Source organism: Arachis stenosperma, chromosome 10 (assembly GCF_014773155.1).
Source record: "Arachis stenosperma cultivar V10309 chromosome 10, arast.V10309.gnm1.PFL2, whole genome shotgun sequence".
NCBI lineage: Eukaryota > Viridiplantae > Streptophyta > Magnoliopsida > Fabales > Fabaceae > Arachis > Arachis stenosperma.
The window spans coordinates 113,114,442-113,128,428 of NC_080386.1; the positions used below are offsets into that span (position 1 = coordinate 113,114,442).

Genomic DNA, 13,987 nt, shown 5'->3' on the forward strand with positions numbered 1-13,987 from the left:
GCTGAGCAAGAAAGTTACTGAACCCCCTCCAAGTACTCTTCCAAGCAACACAGAAGAAAATCCAAAAGGAGAGTGCAAGGCCATCAACATGGCCGAATCTGGAGAGGAAAGAGAGGAAGTGAACGCCACTGAGGAAGACCTCAGTGGGCGTGCACTGACCTCCAATGAGTTCCCTAATGAGGAACCATGGGAATCTGAGGCTCAAAATGAGACCATAGAGATTCCATTGGACTTACTTCTGCCTTTCATGAGCTCTGATGAGTATTCTTCCTCTGAAGAGGATGAGTATGTCACTGAAGAGCAAGTTGCTAAATACCTTGGAGCAATCATGAAGCTAAATGACAAGTTATTTGGAAATGAGACTTGGGGGGATGAACCTCCTTTGCTCACCAAAGAACTGGATGACTTGTCTAAGCAGAAATTGCCTCAAAAGAGACAAGATCCTGGGAAGTTTTCAATACCTTGTACCATAGGCACCATGACCTTCAAGAAGGCTCTGTGTGACTTAGGATCAAGTGTAAACCTCATGCCTCTCTCTGTAATAGAGAAGCTAGGGATCTTTGAGGTACAAGCTGCAAGAATCTCATTAGAGATGGCAGACAATTCAAGAAAACAAGCTTATGGACTTGTAGAGGATGTTTTGGTGAAGATTGAAGACCATTACATCCCTGCTGATTTCATAGTCCTAGAGACTGGGAAGAGCATGGATGAATCTATCATCCTTGGCAGACCCTTCCTAGCCACAGCCAAGGCTGTAATTGATGTTGATAGAGGTGAACTGGTCATTCAAGTGAATGAAGAATCCTTTGTGTTTAAGGCTCAAGGATATCCCTCTGTCACCATGGAGAGGAAGCATGAAGAGCTTCTCTCAAATCAGAGTCAAACAGAGCCCCCACAGTCAAACTCTAAGTTTGGTGTTGGGAGGCCACAACCAAACTCTAAGTTTGGTGTTGAACCCCCACATTCAAACTCTAAGTTTGGTGTTGGGAGGTTCCAACATTGCTCTGAGTATCTGTGAGGCTCCATGAGAGCCCTCTGTCAAGCTACTGACATTAAAGAAGCACTTGTTGGGAGGCAACCCAATGATTATATCTTATCTATTTTCCTTTGTTATATTATGTTTTTTATAGGTTGATGATCATAAGAAGTCACAAAATCAAGTGAAAAAGCAAAAACAGAATGAAAAACAGGAAGAAAAATAGCACACCCTGGAGGAGGAACTTACTGGCGTTTAAACGCCAGTAAGGCTAGCAGGTGGGCGTTTAACGCCCAGTCTGGCACCATTCTGGGCGTTTAACGCCAGAAAGGGGCACCAGACTGGCGTTAAACGCCAGAAAAGGGCAAGAACCTGGCGTTAAACGTCAGAAATGGGCACCAGCCCGGCATTTAACGCCAGAAATGGCTCAAAACGTGATTTTGAATGCCATTTGGTGCAGGGATGACTTTTCCTTGACACCTCAGGATCTGTGGACCCCACAGGATCCCCACCAACCCCACCACTCTCTCTCTTCTTTACCCATTCACCAATCACCTCAACCACTCTTCCCCAAAAACCCTTCACCTATCAAATCCCATCTTTCTCTTCACCACTCACATCCATCCTTCATAAAACCCCACCTACCTCACCACTCAAATTCAAACCACTTTCCCTCCCAAACCTACCCATAATGGCCGAACCCTACCCCTCCCCTCTCCTATATAAACCCTTCTTTACCCCTTCATTTTCACACCACCTAAACACCACTTCTCCCCCTCTTTGGCCGAACACAAAGCCATTCACTTCTTCCTCATTTCTTCTTCTTCTACTCTCTTCTTTCTTCTTTTGCTCGAGGATGAGCAAACCTTTTAAGTTTGGTGTGGTAAAAGCATTGCTTTTTGTTTTTCCATAACCATTTATGGCATCCAAGGCCGGAGAAACCTCTAAAAAGAGGAAAGGGAAGGCAAAAGCTTCCACCTCCGAGTCATGGGAGATGGAGAGATTCATCTCAAGGGTGCATCAAGACCACTTCTATGAAGTTGTGGCCTTGAAGAAGGTGATCCCCGAGGTCCCTTTTTCACTCAAAAAGAGTGAATATCCGGAGATCCGACATGAGATCCGAAGAAGAGGTTGGGAAGTTCTTACCAACCCCATTCAACAAGTCGAAATCTTGATGGTTCAAGAGTTCTATGCCAATGCATGGATCACCAAGAACCATGATCAAAGTGTGAACCCGGATCCAAAGAATTGGCTTACTATGGTTCGGGGAAAATACTTGGATTTTAGTCCAGAAAATGTAAGGTTAGCATTCAACTTGCCCATGATGCAAGGAGATGAACATCCTTACACTAGAAGGGTCAACTTTGATCAAAGGTTGGACCAAGTCCTCACAGTCATATGTGAAGAGGGCGCACAATGGAAGAGAGATTCAAGAGGGAAGCCGGTTCAATTGAGAAGGCATGACCTCAAACCCGTGGCTAGAGGATGGTTGGAGTTTATCCAACGCTCAATCATTCCCACTAGCAACCGGTCCGAAGTTACTCTAGACCGGGCCATCATGATCCATAGCATCATGATTGGAGAAGAAGTGGAAGTTCATGAGGTTATAGCCCAAGAACTCTATAAGGTGGCGGATAAGTCCTCTACCTTAGCAAGGTTAGCCTTTCCTCATCTCATTTGTCACCTGTGTTATTCAGTTGGAGTTGACATAGAGGGAGACGTCCTTATTGATGAGGACAAGCCCATCACTAAGAAAAGGATGGAGCAAACAAGAGACCCCTCTCATCATGAGATCCCTGAGATGCCTCAAGGGATGCACTTTCCTCCACAAGACTATTGGGAGCAACTAAACACCTCCCTAGGAGAATTGAGTTCCAACATGGGACAACTAAGGGTGGAGCACCAAGAACATTCCATCATCCTCCATGAAATTAGAGAAGATCAAAGACTCATGAGAGAGGAGCAACAAAGACAAGGAAGAGACATTGAGGAGCTCAAGCACTCCATAAGACCTTCAAGAGGAAGAACAAGCCACCATCACTAAGGTGGACCCGTTCTTTAATCTCCTTGTTCTTTATTTTCTTGTTTTTCGAATTTTAGTGCTTATGTTTATCTATGTTTGTGTCTTATGATCATTAGTGTCTTAGTGTCTATGCCTTAAAGTTATGAATGTCCTATGAATCCATCACCTTTCTTAAATAAACAAATGTTCTTAATTGAAAAAGAAAAGAATTGCATGAATTTTGAATTTTATAACAGTTTAATTATTTTGATGTGGTGGCAACACTTTTGTTTTCTGAATGTATGCTTAAACAGTGCATATGTCTTTTGAATTTGTGGTTCATGAATGTTGGCTCTTGAAAGAATGATGAAAAAGGAGACATGTTACTGAGGATCTGAAAAATCATAAAAATGATTCTTGAAGCAAGAAAAAGCAGTGAATACAAAAAAAAAAAAGAGAGAGAAGCAAGCGAAAAAAAAAACGAAAAAGAAAGAGAAAAAGAAAAAAATAAAGTTGTGATCCAAGGCAATAAGAGTGTGCTTAAGAACCCTGGACACCTCTAATTGGGGACTTTAGCAAAGCTGAGTCACAATCTGAAAAGGTTCACCCAATTATGTGTCTGTGGCATGTATGTATCCGGTGGTAATACTGGAAGACAGAGTGCTTTGGGCCACGGCCAAGACTCAATAAGTAGCTGTGTTCAAGAATCATCATACTTAACTAGGAGAATCAATAACACTATCTGGACTCTGAGTTCCTAAAGAAGCCAATCATTCTGAATTTCAAAGGATAAAGTGAGATGCCAAAATTATTCAGAGGCAAAAAGCTAAAAGCCCCGCTCATCTAATTAATACTGATCTTCATAGATGTTTTTGGAATTCATTGCATATTCTCTTCTTTTTATCTTATTTGAGTTTCAGTTTCTTGAGGACAAGCAACAATTTAAGTTTGGTGTTGTGATGAGCGGATAATTTGTACGCTTTTTGGCATTGTTTTTAGTATGTTTTTAGTATGATCTAGTTAGTTTTTAGTATATTTTTATTAGTTTTTAGTTAAAATTCACTTTTCTGGACTTTACTATGAGTTTGTGTGTTTTTCTGTGATTTCAGGTATTTTCTGGCTGAAATTGAGGGACCTGAGCAAAAATCTGATCCAGAGACTGAAAAGGACTGCAGATGCTGTTGGATTCTGACCTCCCTGCATTCGAAGTGGATTTTCTGGAGCTACAGAAGCCCAATTGGCGCACTCTCAACGGCGTTGGAAATTAGACATCCTGGGCTTTCCAGCAATATATGATAGTCCATACTTTGCCTAAGATTTGATGGCCCAAACCGGCGTTCAAAGTCACCCTCAGAATTCCCAGCGTTAAACGCCGGAACTGGCACCTAAATGGGAGTTAAACGCCCAAACTGGCATAAAAGCTGGCGTTTAACTCCAAGAAGAGTCTCTACACGAAAAATGCTTCATTGCTCAGCCCAAGCACACACCAAGTGGGCCCGAAAGTGGATTTTTATGTCATTTACTCATCTCTGTACACCCTAGGCTACTAGTTTTCTATATATAGGACCTTTTACTATTGTATTTGGATATCTGGAGATCTTTGAATCTTTTGATCACTGGGAGGCTGGCCTCACGGCCATGCCTAGACCTTGTTCTTATGTATTTTCAACGGTGGAGTTTCTACACACCATAGATTAAGGTGTGGAGCTCTGCTGTACCTCGAGTATTAATGCAATTACTATTGTTCTTCAACTTGATGAATGTGATGATCCGTGACACTCATCATCATTCTCACTCATGAACAAAGTGACTGACAACCACTCTTGTTCTACAAGCATACGAGGCTCTAGTGTTTATCTCTTGGATTCCTGATACACGATGCATGGTTGATCGCCTGACAACCGAGTGCTCGCCTGACAAACGAGCCAGCCATTCCGTGAGATCAGAGTCTTCGTGGTATAGGCGAGAACTGATGGCGGCATTCAAGAGAATCCGGAAGGTCTAACCTTGTCTGTGGTATTCTGAGTAGGATTCAATGATTGAATGACTGTGACGTGCTTCAAACTCCTAGCAGGCGGGGCGTTAGTGACAGACGCAAAAGAATCGCTGGATTCTATTCCGGCCTGACCGAGAACCGACAGATGATTAGCCATATGCTGTGACAGAGCATAGGAACGTTTTCACTGAGAGGATGGGAGGTAGCCACTGACAACGGTGAAACCCTTGCATAAGCTTGCCATGGAAAGGAGTAAGAAGGATTGGATGAAGACAGTAGAAAAGCAGAGAGACGGAAGGGAAGGCATCTTCATACGCTTATCTGAAGCTCTCACCAATGATATACATAAGTATCTCTATCTTTATCTTTATGTTTTATTCATCATCTATACCCATTTGAGTCTGCCTGACTAAGATTTACAAGGTGACCATAGCTTGCTTCATACCAACAATCTCCGTGGGATCGACCCTTACTCGCGTAAGGTTTATTACTTGGACGACCCAGTGCACTTGCTGGTTAGTTGTGCAAAGTTGTGTAGTGATCACAATTTCGCGCACCACCCACTTATATCCAACAGGTTTTACATCTTCAGGTGTACGGACTACAGGTCCAAAGACTTCACGTTTTGCAAGTGAGTCTAATTCAGCCTTCATGGCTTCTTTCCATTTTGGCCAATCATTCCTTTGTCGACATTCTTCGACTGATCTTGGCTCAAGATCCTTACTTTCATGCATGATATCTAATGCCACATTATATGCAAATATTTCATTGACAATTGTCTTATTTTGGTCCCATTTCTCTCCTGTAAAGACATAATTTATTGAGATCTCGTCATTTTCATAATTTTTAGGTACCTGAACGTCTTCTGGCGTTATATCAGAATTTTGGACAACTGCAGGTGTCTCTACTATGTCTTTTTCAACAGGAATATTATTTACCTCTTTTCTCTTTCGAGGATTTTTGTCTTTGGAACCGACAGGCCTGCCACGCTTCTGGCGTGAATTTGCTTTAGTGGCTACTTGTCCCACTAGGACATCAATTCGAATTGGGGCATTTTCCGCTGGTATATAAGATTTAGTTATCCTCTTTGTATCGGAAAATGCATCAGGCAAATCATTTGCTATTCTTTGCAAATGTATAATCTTTTGAACTTCTAGTTCACATTGAGGATCTAAATGCATCAACGATGATGCATTCCAGTTAAGTTCCTTTTCAGGAAGCTTATTCTCTCCCCCTAATGTTGGAAATTTTGATTCATCAAAATGACAATCCGCAAACCGGGCTTTAAATACATCTCCAGTTTGTATCTCAAGATACCTCACTATAGAGGGAGAATCATATCCAACATATATTCCCAATTTTATTTGGGGTCCCATTTTGGTACGATTAGGTGGTGCAATGGAAACATATATCTCACACCCAAATATTCTTAAATGGGAAACATTTGGCTGCTGGCCAAAAGCTAATTACATAGGAGAGAATTGATGATAACTCGTTCGCCTCAAACGAATAAGTAATGCGGCATGTAAAATAACATGCCCCCAAACCGAGGTTGGGAGATTTGTTCTCATAAGTAAGGGTCTAGCAATTAATTGGAGGCGTTTAATAAGTTATTCTGCTAACCCATTTTGTGTGTGAACATAAGCTACTGGATGTTCAACACTTATTCCATTAGCCATACAATAAGCATCAAAAGCTTGGGAAGTAAATTCACCAGCATTATCAAGACGAATTGCTTTGATTGGATTTTCTGGAAAGTGTGCTTTTAATCGAATAATTTGAGCCAGTAATCTCGCAAACGCCAGGTTGCGAGAAGATAATAAGCACACATGTGACCATCTCAAAGATGCGTCTATTAGGACCATAAAATATCTAAAAGATCCACATGGTGGATGAATAGGTCCACATATATCACCTTGAATCCTTTCTAGGAATTCAGGCGACTCAAATCCAATCTTTACTGGTGATGGCCTTAAAATTAACTTTCCCTGAGAACATGCAGCACAACAAAATTCACTAGTTTTAAGAATCTTCTGGTTCTTTAGTGAATTTCCATGAGAGTTTTCAATAATTCTCCTCATCATGGTTGTTCCCGGATGACCCAATCGGTCGTGCCAAGTTATGAATTCATTTGGGCTAGTAAACTTCTGGTTTACAATGGCATGTGATTCAATTGCACTAATCTTGGTATAATACAACCCAGATGAAAGTGAGGGTAATTTTTTTAATATAACTTTCTTATTTGAATCATGAGTTGTGATACATAAATACTCATGATTTCCCTCATTCATAGTCTCAATATGATATCCATTTCAGCGAATATCTTTAAAGCTCAACAAGTTTCTTCGAGACTTGGTAGACAACAGTGCATTATTTATTATAATTTTTGTTCCTCCAGGAAACAAAATTATAGCTCTTCCGAAGCCTTCTATCACATTACCTGAGCCAATAATAGTATTAACATATTCCTCTTTTGGCACAAGATGGGTAAAATATATATCACTTTTGAGAATAGTGTGTGAACTTGCACTATCCGCAAGGCATACATCTTCATTACATATCCTTGCCATTCTCTTCAAAAAATAAATAATAATAAAATGAGTAGTATGCACAGTTAAATTGAATACTTGATCAGAATTATTCTTATAAGAAACACTGTACATAAAATAATGTCATATACTAAAATTTTATTTTAAATTTGACACATTTAATAATTTCAAAATTCATAAACATTAATATTTCATTATTTATGTACATCACTTTTGAAACTTAAATACATAGAAAATAAAACTTAACAATAAGTTCTTTACATTATTTATTTACATAGATACTTCACAATCCCACATATTAAACTATTCCTTGGGGTACGACAGGTACGTGACCAATGGCCCTTTCCACCACAACGGAAACACTTATCCTCTGTTGATTTATTCTGCCCGATATTCCTTTCTTTATCCCACTTCTGGTGAGATCCTCTCTTTTGAACATAATTCTTTTTCCTTCCATAATTTTTCTTGTTATTAAAAGCTTGCCATTTACCTCTTCTGGGGTAATGATTTGCCGTATTTACTTCAGAAAATGGGGCGGCGCCAGCTGGGCGTGCTTCATGATTTTTCAATAACAACTCGTTGTTGCGATCGGCAACAAGAAGGCAAGAAATTAACTCAGAATATTTTTTAAACCCTTTCTCTCGATACTGCTGCTGCAGGAGCACATTCGAGGCATGGAAGGTTGAGAAAGTTTTCTCCAACATATCATGATCAGTTATTTTTTCCCCACACAATTTTATTCGTGAGGTGATTCGAAACATTGCAGAATTATATTCATTTATAGATTTAAAATCTTGTAAACGCAAATGCGTCCATTCATATCGGGCTTGAGGAAGTATCACCGTTTTCTGATGATTATACCTTTCTTCAAGGTCTTTCCAAAGATCTGCAGGATCTTTTAATGTGAGATATTCATTTTTCAACCCTTCGTCAAGATGACGACAGAGAAAAATCATGGCTTTGGCTTTATCCTTTTGGGATGCATTATTTTCATCCTTAATGGTATCTCCAAGATCCATTGAATCAAGATGGATTTCAGCATCTAGTATCCATGATAAATAATTGTTTCCAGATATATCAAGAGCATTGAATTCAAGATGAGAGAGCTTTGACATAATGAAAATTTGTTACCTGAGTCTTCCTAAAAATTTGATCAGAGTCTTGTGCTGATAACGTGTTGTAAAATAAAAGATATATAAAATAAAGTTGTATAAATAGAAGACTCTAGTATTAAAATAATTAGCTCAATAATAATTTATATATATATATATATAATAATAATAATAATAATATTATATGTTGTAATGTATATATATATACAAAGATAGAAAGAAGTATAAGAGTATAAAAAGTAAAGAGAGAGAGAATAGCATTTACTTTTATTATTGCTATGTGTATAAAGGAAGAGAGAATAATATTTAGTTGTTGTTATTGTGTGTTCAGAGGCTTAAGCCTCTCTCTATTTATACACATATAGAATACATTTTTCCACGGTTCATTTATTGAAGAACAAAATAATTTTTTCATTGAGAAATTGAGCCGCCCATATATTAATGGGCATCTAACTCAGCTTTTTATCACAACAAAATTATTGATTGTTGATTAATTAAAAATAAAAAAATATTTTTTAAAAAAATAAAATATTCAAAATTTTTTAAAAAATTTATTTATTTTTATATATTTTGAATGAAAAAATTTAGATATTTAATATTTTAAAAATTAAAAGATATTTTTATATTTTTAATTAATTAAATATTTATGTGCCTTTAAGTTAAAAAATTAAGAATTTATTCATTTATTTTTTTTTTAAATTCTTTGACAAGGAAAGAGAGAAAGAGGAGACTTTGTTAGTTCCCTGCTTTTGCTATGTCTATATCATCTTAATGATACACTTAGTAACGTCATAAACAGCTTAACATGAAAAATACTAAGAGGATAATGATTTTGTTGAACAATATGAATAATTACTAATTAAATTAAAATACACCATATCTCTAAATTAATCTTTTAAATTTTAATATTAAAATAATCATCCATATACTAATAAAATAAACATTCATATATCTATTATTTACATTATTTAATATTTTTATTATTTACCTATATTTTTTCATAAAATTAAACTACAAATCGAAAAGTTACGTTTTCTTCACTACATAGTTATACATTATACCTCTTATTATGTATTATATTATGATGAATATTAATATAAAGATATTTTTACATAAAAATAATTATTGAATTTGTTAAATAATTTGACCAAACCGCATAACATCGTAAGTGTCTCCTATAAAATTTTAACATGGATATAAATAATGCGGGTTGATATATCCCTAGTTATAGTAATGATGTGAATGTATGTATGTGGAACAAGCTGGCTAAGATTCTACTTCAAGAATTTTGGACATTTTCTCCGAATTGAGTTGGCAACAGAAAAGCTTTAGAAGGAAGAAACAAAATGGTATCCAAATAAAAAAGAAATCCTAAAAAGAAAGAAAGTCAGGTGTTGGCGTGTCATGTGCTTGTGCAAAAGCAAAGAGGCACAAGTGGCACGTGGCAAATGGCAACACATACATTTGCGCGCGTGACCGAAACTCAATGAGGACAAACAAGTACTGTTGACTCATCACTATAATATAACCCAACCATTCCTCATCATTTTTCTGATATTCTCCATCCATCCATTCTCTGCACCTGTGCGTCGCATTCAATTAATTATATGCTATTTTTTTATTCGACAATTTACATTATTAAATTATTAGAGGATTCAAATTACGTAACTACAACAATTGAGTTTTCGTTACATGTGAGTACAATTTATTCTTTATATAAACAATTGGCAAAGTTTTAAGTGTATTGAAAATATCAGTGTTCTAATTATTTTATCCATTGATCTAAATTATAAAAAATATATATAATATATATTAATTAAAATTAATGATTAAAATAACTGAAACATTAATATTTTTGGTACACTTAAAATTTCTTCTAAACTATTATTAGTTGTAGCAGTTTACAAAATTTTACATAATCTATTTTAACTTGTCGTCACATATATAGCATAGCTGTTGATAGCTGTTTATGATGGCACCCAAACAAAAAAAAGCACAAATTGTGATTATCCGCAGCGGTTGTTCGTTTACGACTTTACGTACGGGAGAAATAGAACAATTAAATTTGTGGCGAGTTGTAGAAATTTATGTTTAAGTGTTAATGTCAATAATAATAGTGATGAAATTCACGTTAAGAGGGGGAGTCAGGTTGAAATCGTAGTTAATAGGATAAATACCTATTTTTGGTTTCTGATGAATTTTTTTCAAAAATTTTAAAATTTTAAAAAAAAATATTTTTTTTGGTCTTTGATATTTAATTTCATAAAAATGATTAGTTTTTTTGTCAATAATTTTTCAATAGAATAAACTTATGTGGCACGTTAATTATTAATATATTATTTACTTAATTTTATAAGTAAAAATAATTTAAAACTCACTAATATTTCTTAATTTTACACAATAAATTTAGCTAATGTATTTAAAAAAGATAACAAAAAATATAAAAAAACAAAACGACTTTGATAATTATCCTTAAAAGACAATAAGACTAAAAAAAAAAAAGAATTCGTTAATCCTAATTGGTTCGTAATGGATAAATCGACAATTTAACATGTTATGTAGGCTTATTCCGTTAATATAGACAGAAAATATTAACAAATGGACTAATCGATTTTATAAAAGTAGAGATCAAGGATCAAAAAATGTATTTTTTATTGAGAACTTCGTTGTCTTTTAAAATAATTATCAGGACCATTTAAGATTTTTGTCAAAATTAAAAATATGATAAAATTAGCTAAAAATTTGATAAATTATTTATTAATTAAAAAAATTGACTAATTAATATTAAAAATGAAAATTTTATTTTATCCAATGCTTTAATAAATACATTTGTCTCTAGTTAAAAGTTATGACATGTTATATTAGTGTTATCCTATATTATATACGGAAATTATTTTCTTTACAGTGTTGGTGTATTGGCCGGATATTGGCCAAGGAGGAGAATTGCGGATGGGTGGAGGTCACGTTCAACACGCCGGGGGCGTGGTGGCTGAGCGGATAGCCAGGTGGCAGCACGTTAGGGGCGTGGTGACTGAGCTGGAGAGTAAGGTGGCAGCACACCTACTCCGACTATGACCCTGAGTACCACAGAGACGGCATATCCGAGGACCACGCATGTCACGTGAGTTCATTTCATTCAAGTATCGGGTCAGTTTGGGCCTGCCTTTAGACGTTTGCCTCAGCGCGGGATTAGCCACCAATGTGGGTCCCTCATAAGCAGGCCATGTCTCGGAATCTCCTAACGGTGTGAACTCAAATCTATATACCTTACGAACTTCCGTCATCTTGTACACATCATGCACATACAACTGCCAATCGAGACGCTGGTTAGCACAGCAAGCAATAACATGGCGACATGGTATTCGTTCAACCTGAAAGTGCCCACAGTCACACGTCCATCGCGTAAGATCAACAACTAACGCCTTTTCAGTAGTCATTTCACGCACCTTAAACACCTCATTTCGTCTATCAAAACGGTGCACAACTATATTCCCAGCCTGTTGCATACTTGCTTCTATCTGCTGTTGCGCAAATACAAAGTACGTAAATCCAGTACGCTTGCGTTCATGAGTCTCGGCACTCTTCCGTGTAAAGAGTTCATTTAACCTATAATATGTTGCTCGGACCAGCGCCAACACAGGTAGATTACGGGTACCCTTCAACACTGAGTTAATGCACTCGACAAGGTTCGTTGTCATATGGCCCCATCGATGTCCCTCATCGAATGCCAATACCCAATGTCTGAGTTTGATGGCATCGCACCACCTAGCATATGCCTCGCCTCGCTCTTCCAACCTCTTATAGTTGATATTGTACTCCTCCACCGTTCTTGAATACCCTTTGTTGACAACAAGCTTCTGCAAGTGAGGGACTTTGAATGCCCTTAAGAAGTTACTACCGATGTGTCTTATACAAAACATCCACCATGCTCTTGGAGGTTGCCAGTCACCACAGGAACGATTAACTGCTGCCCGTATTGACTCATGCCAGTCTAAGATCATACCCACACCGTCTTTTCTAACAACATACGTTCGCAGATTCTTGAGAAAGAAGTGTCACGCATCAGCTGTCTCACCTTCCACCAAGGCAAAGGCGATAGGCACAATGTTCTGGTTCCCATCCTGTGCAACAGCGACTAGAAGTGTACCTTTGTATTTTCCGTATAGGTGTGTGCCGTCAACCTGAACCAGGGGCTTGCAATGCGTGAATGCCCTAATGCATGGATTGAAACTCCAAAATACACGATGAAGTATTTTTACACATTGTGCCTCTTCATTTTCGTTGTACAGTGGTCGTGTTTCTATTTGGACAACTGAACCAGGAATCTTCTCCACCATGACCGAGAGCCACCATGGCAATGCTTGGTAAGATTCCTCCCAATTGCCGAAAACTTTGGCAACGGACTTCTACTTTGCCAACCAAGCCATTCGGTAACTGATGGTATAGTTGAACCTTGACTGGACTTCCGTAATTATAGATTTCACCTTCATGGACGGGTCCGTCTCGACCAATGGCCCTATAGCCTCAGCAACTGTATCCGAGTCCAACTTGGAATGATCTTGTGAAATCGTTCCGATCGTGCACGTGTACCTACCGTTGTATCTGCGTATCTCCCAACAACCTTTTTTCTGTATCAAGCTGGCTCGGATAAGCCAGTCACATCCATGCCCGTACATCTTGCATTTTGCATAGAACGTCTGTGACTCAGACTCATACACATCATAGTCAACTCCTCTAGATATAGTGAAACTTCTAATTGCTGCGACGACTGACTTTTTAGACTGTATTCCATTCCAATTCGGAACTCTCCTTCCTCAAGATCAGCAATTCCTATAGAAAGCCAAAATCATCGTTTATTGCACAGTCCAAGGTATAAACTAACAAAAACTTCTTATTTAGTCAACACGTACCTATGTTAGCATATTTTGGAAACTCGGGGGCATGCATGGCGTCGAGATCCAACTCACGCATAAAAGGTGGAACGCCCATCGGTTGACTGCTCGACGGATGAACCACTACATTCTCTACTGCTGCCTCAACTCCCACATCACCATCCTTATCTTCGTCGCCGCTTCATAAGTGGCTTCGAAGTCCTCTTCGTTGTCACTATTCATTCCTTTGTACACTGCAGCTATATCATCATTTACATCTATATCATTTTAGACCGCTACTGCCTCTACAGCTTGAAACTCAATGTACAACTCAATCTGTGGGTGTCTCGTATAAGTCTGCCGGTGAATTTGAAACATATTCTGCATACTCGCTTCATCCGTAATCGAAATGGTGTCAAACTGTATTAGACCACCAAAAATCACAACCAGATTTCGGTACAGAATTCTGCTCACTCTCATT

At 37.7% G+C, this 13,987-nt stretch overlaps 1 protein-coding gene across 1 annotated transcript; it reads right to left on the reverse strand.

Annotated features, from left to right (window-relative positions):
- Window positions 1-11,601: 11,601 nt before the first annotated feature.
- Window positions 11,602-12,972, reverse strand: LOC130957497 (uncharacterized). Its single transcript, XM_057884351.1, has 2 exons — window positions 12,711-12,972; window positions 11,602-12,626 (listed from the first exon to the last, which is right to left on the reverse strand). The coding sequence occupies exons 1-2, from the start codon at window positions 12,970-12,972 to the stop codon at window positions 11,602-11,604; spliced, it is 1,287 nt and encodes a 428-aa protein (XP_057740334.1).
- Window positions 12,973-13,987: the final 1,015 nt, after the last annotated feature.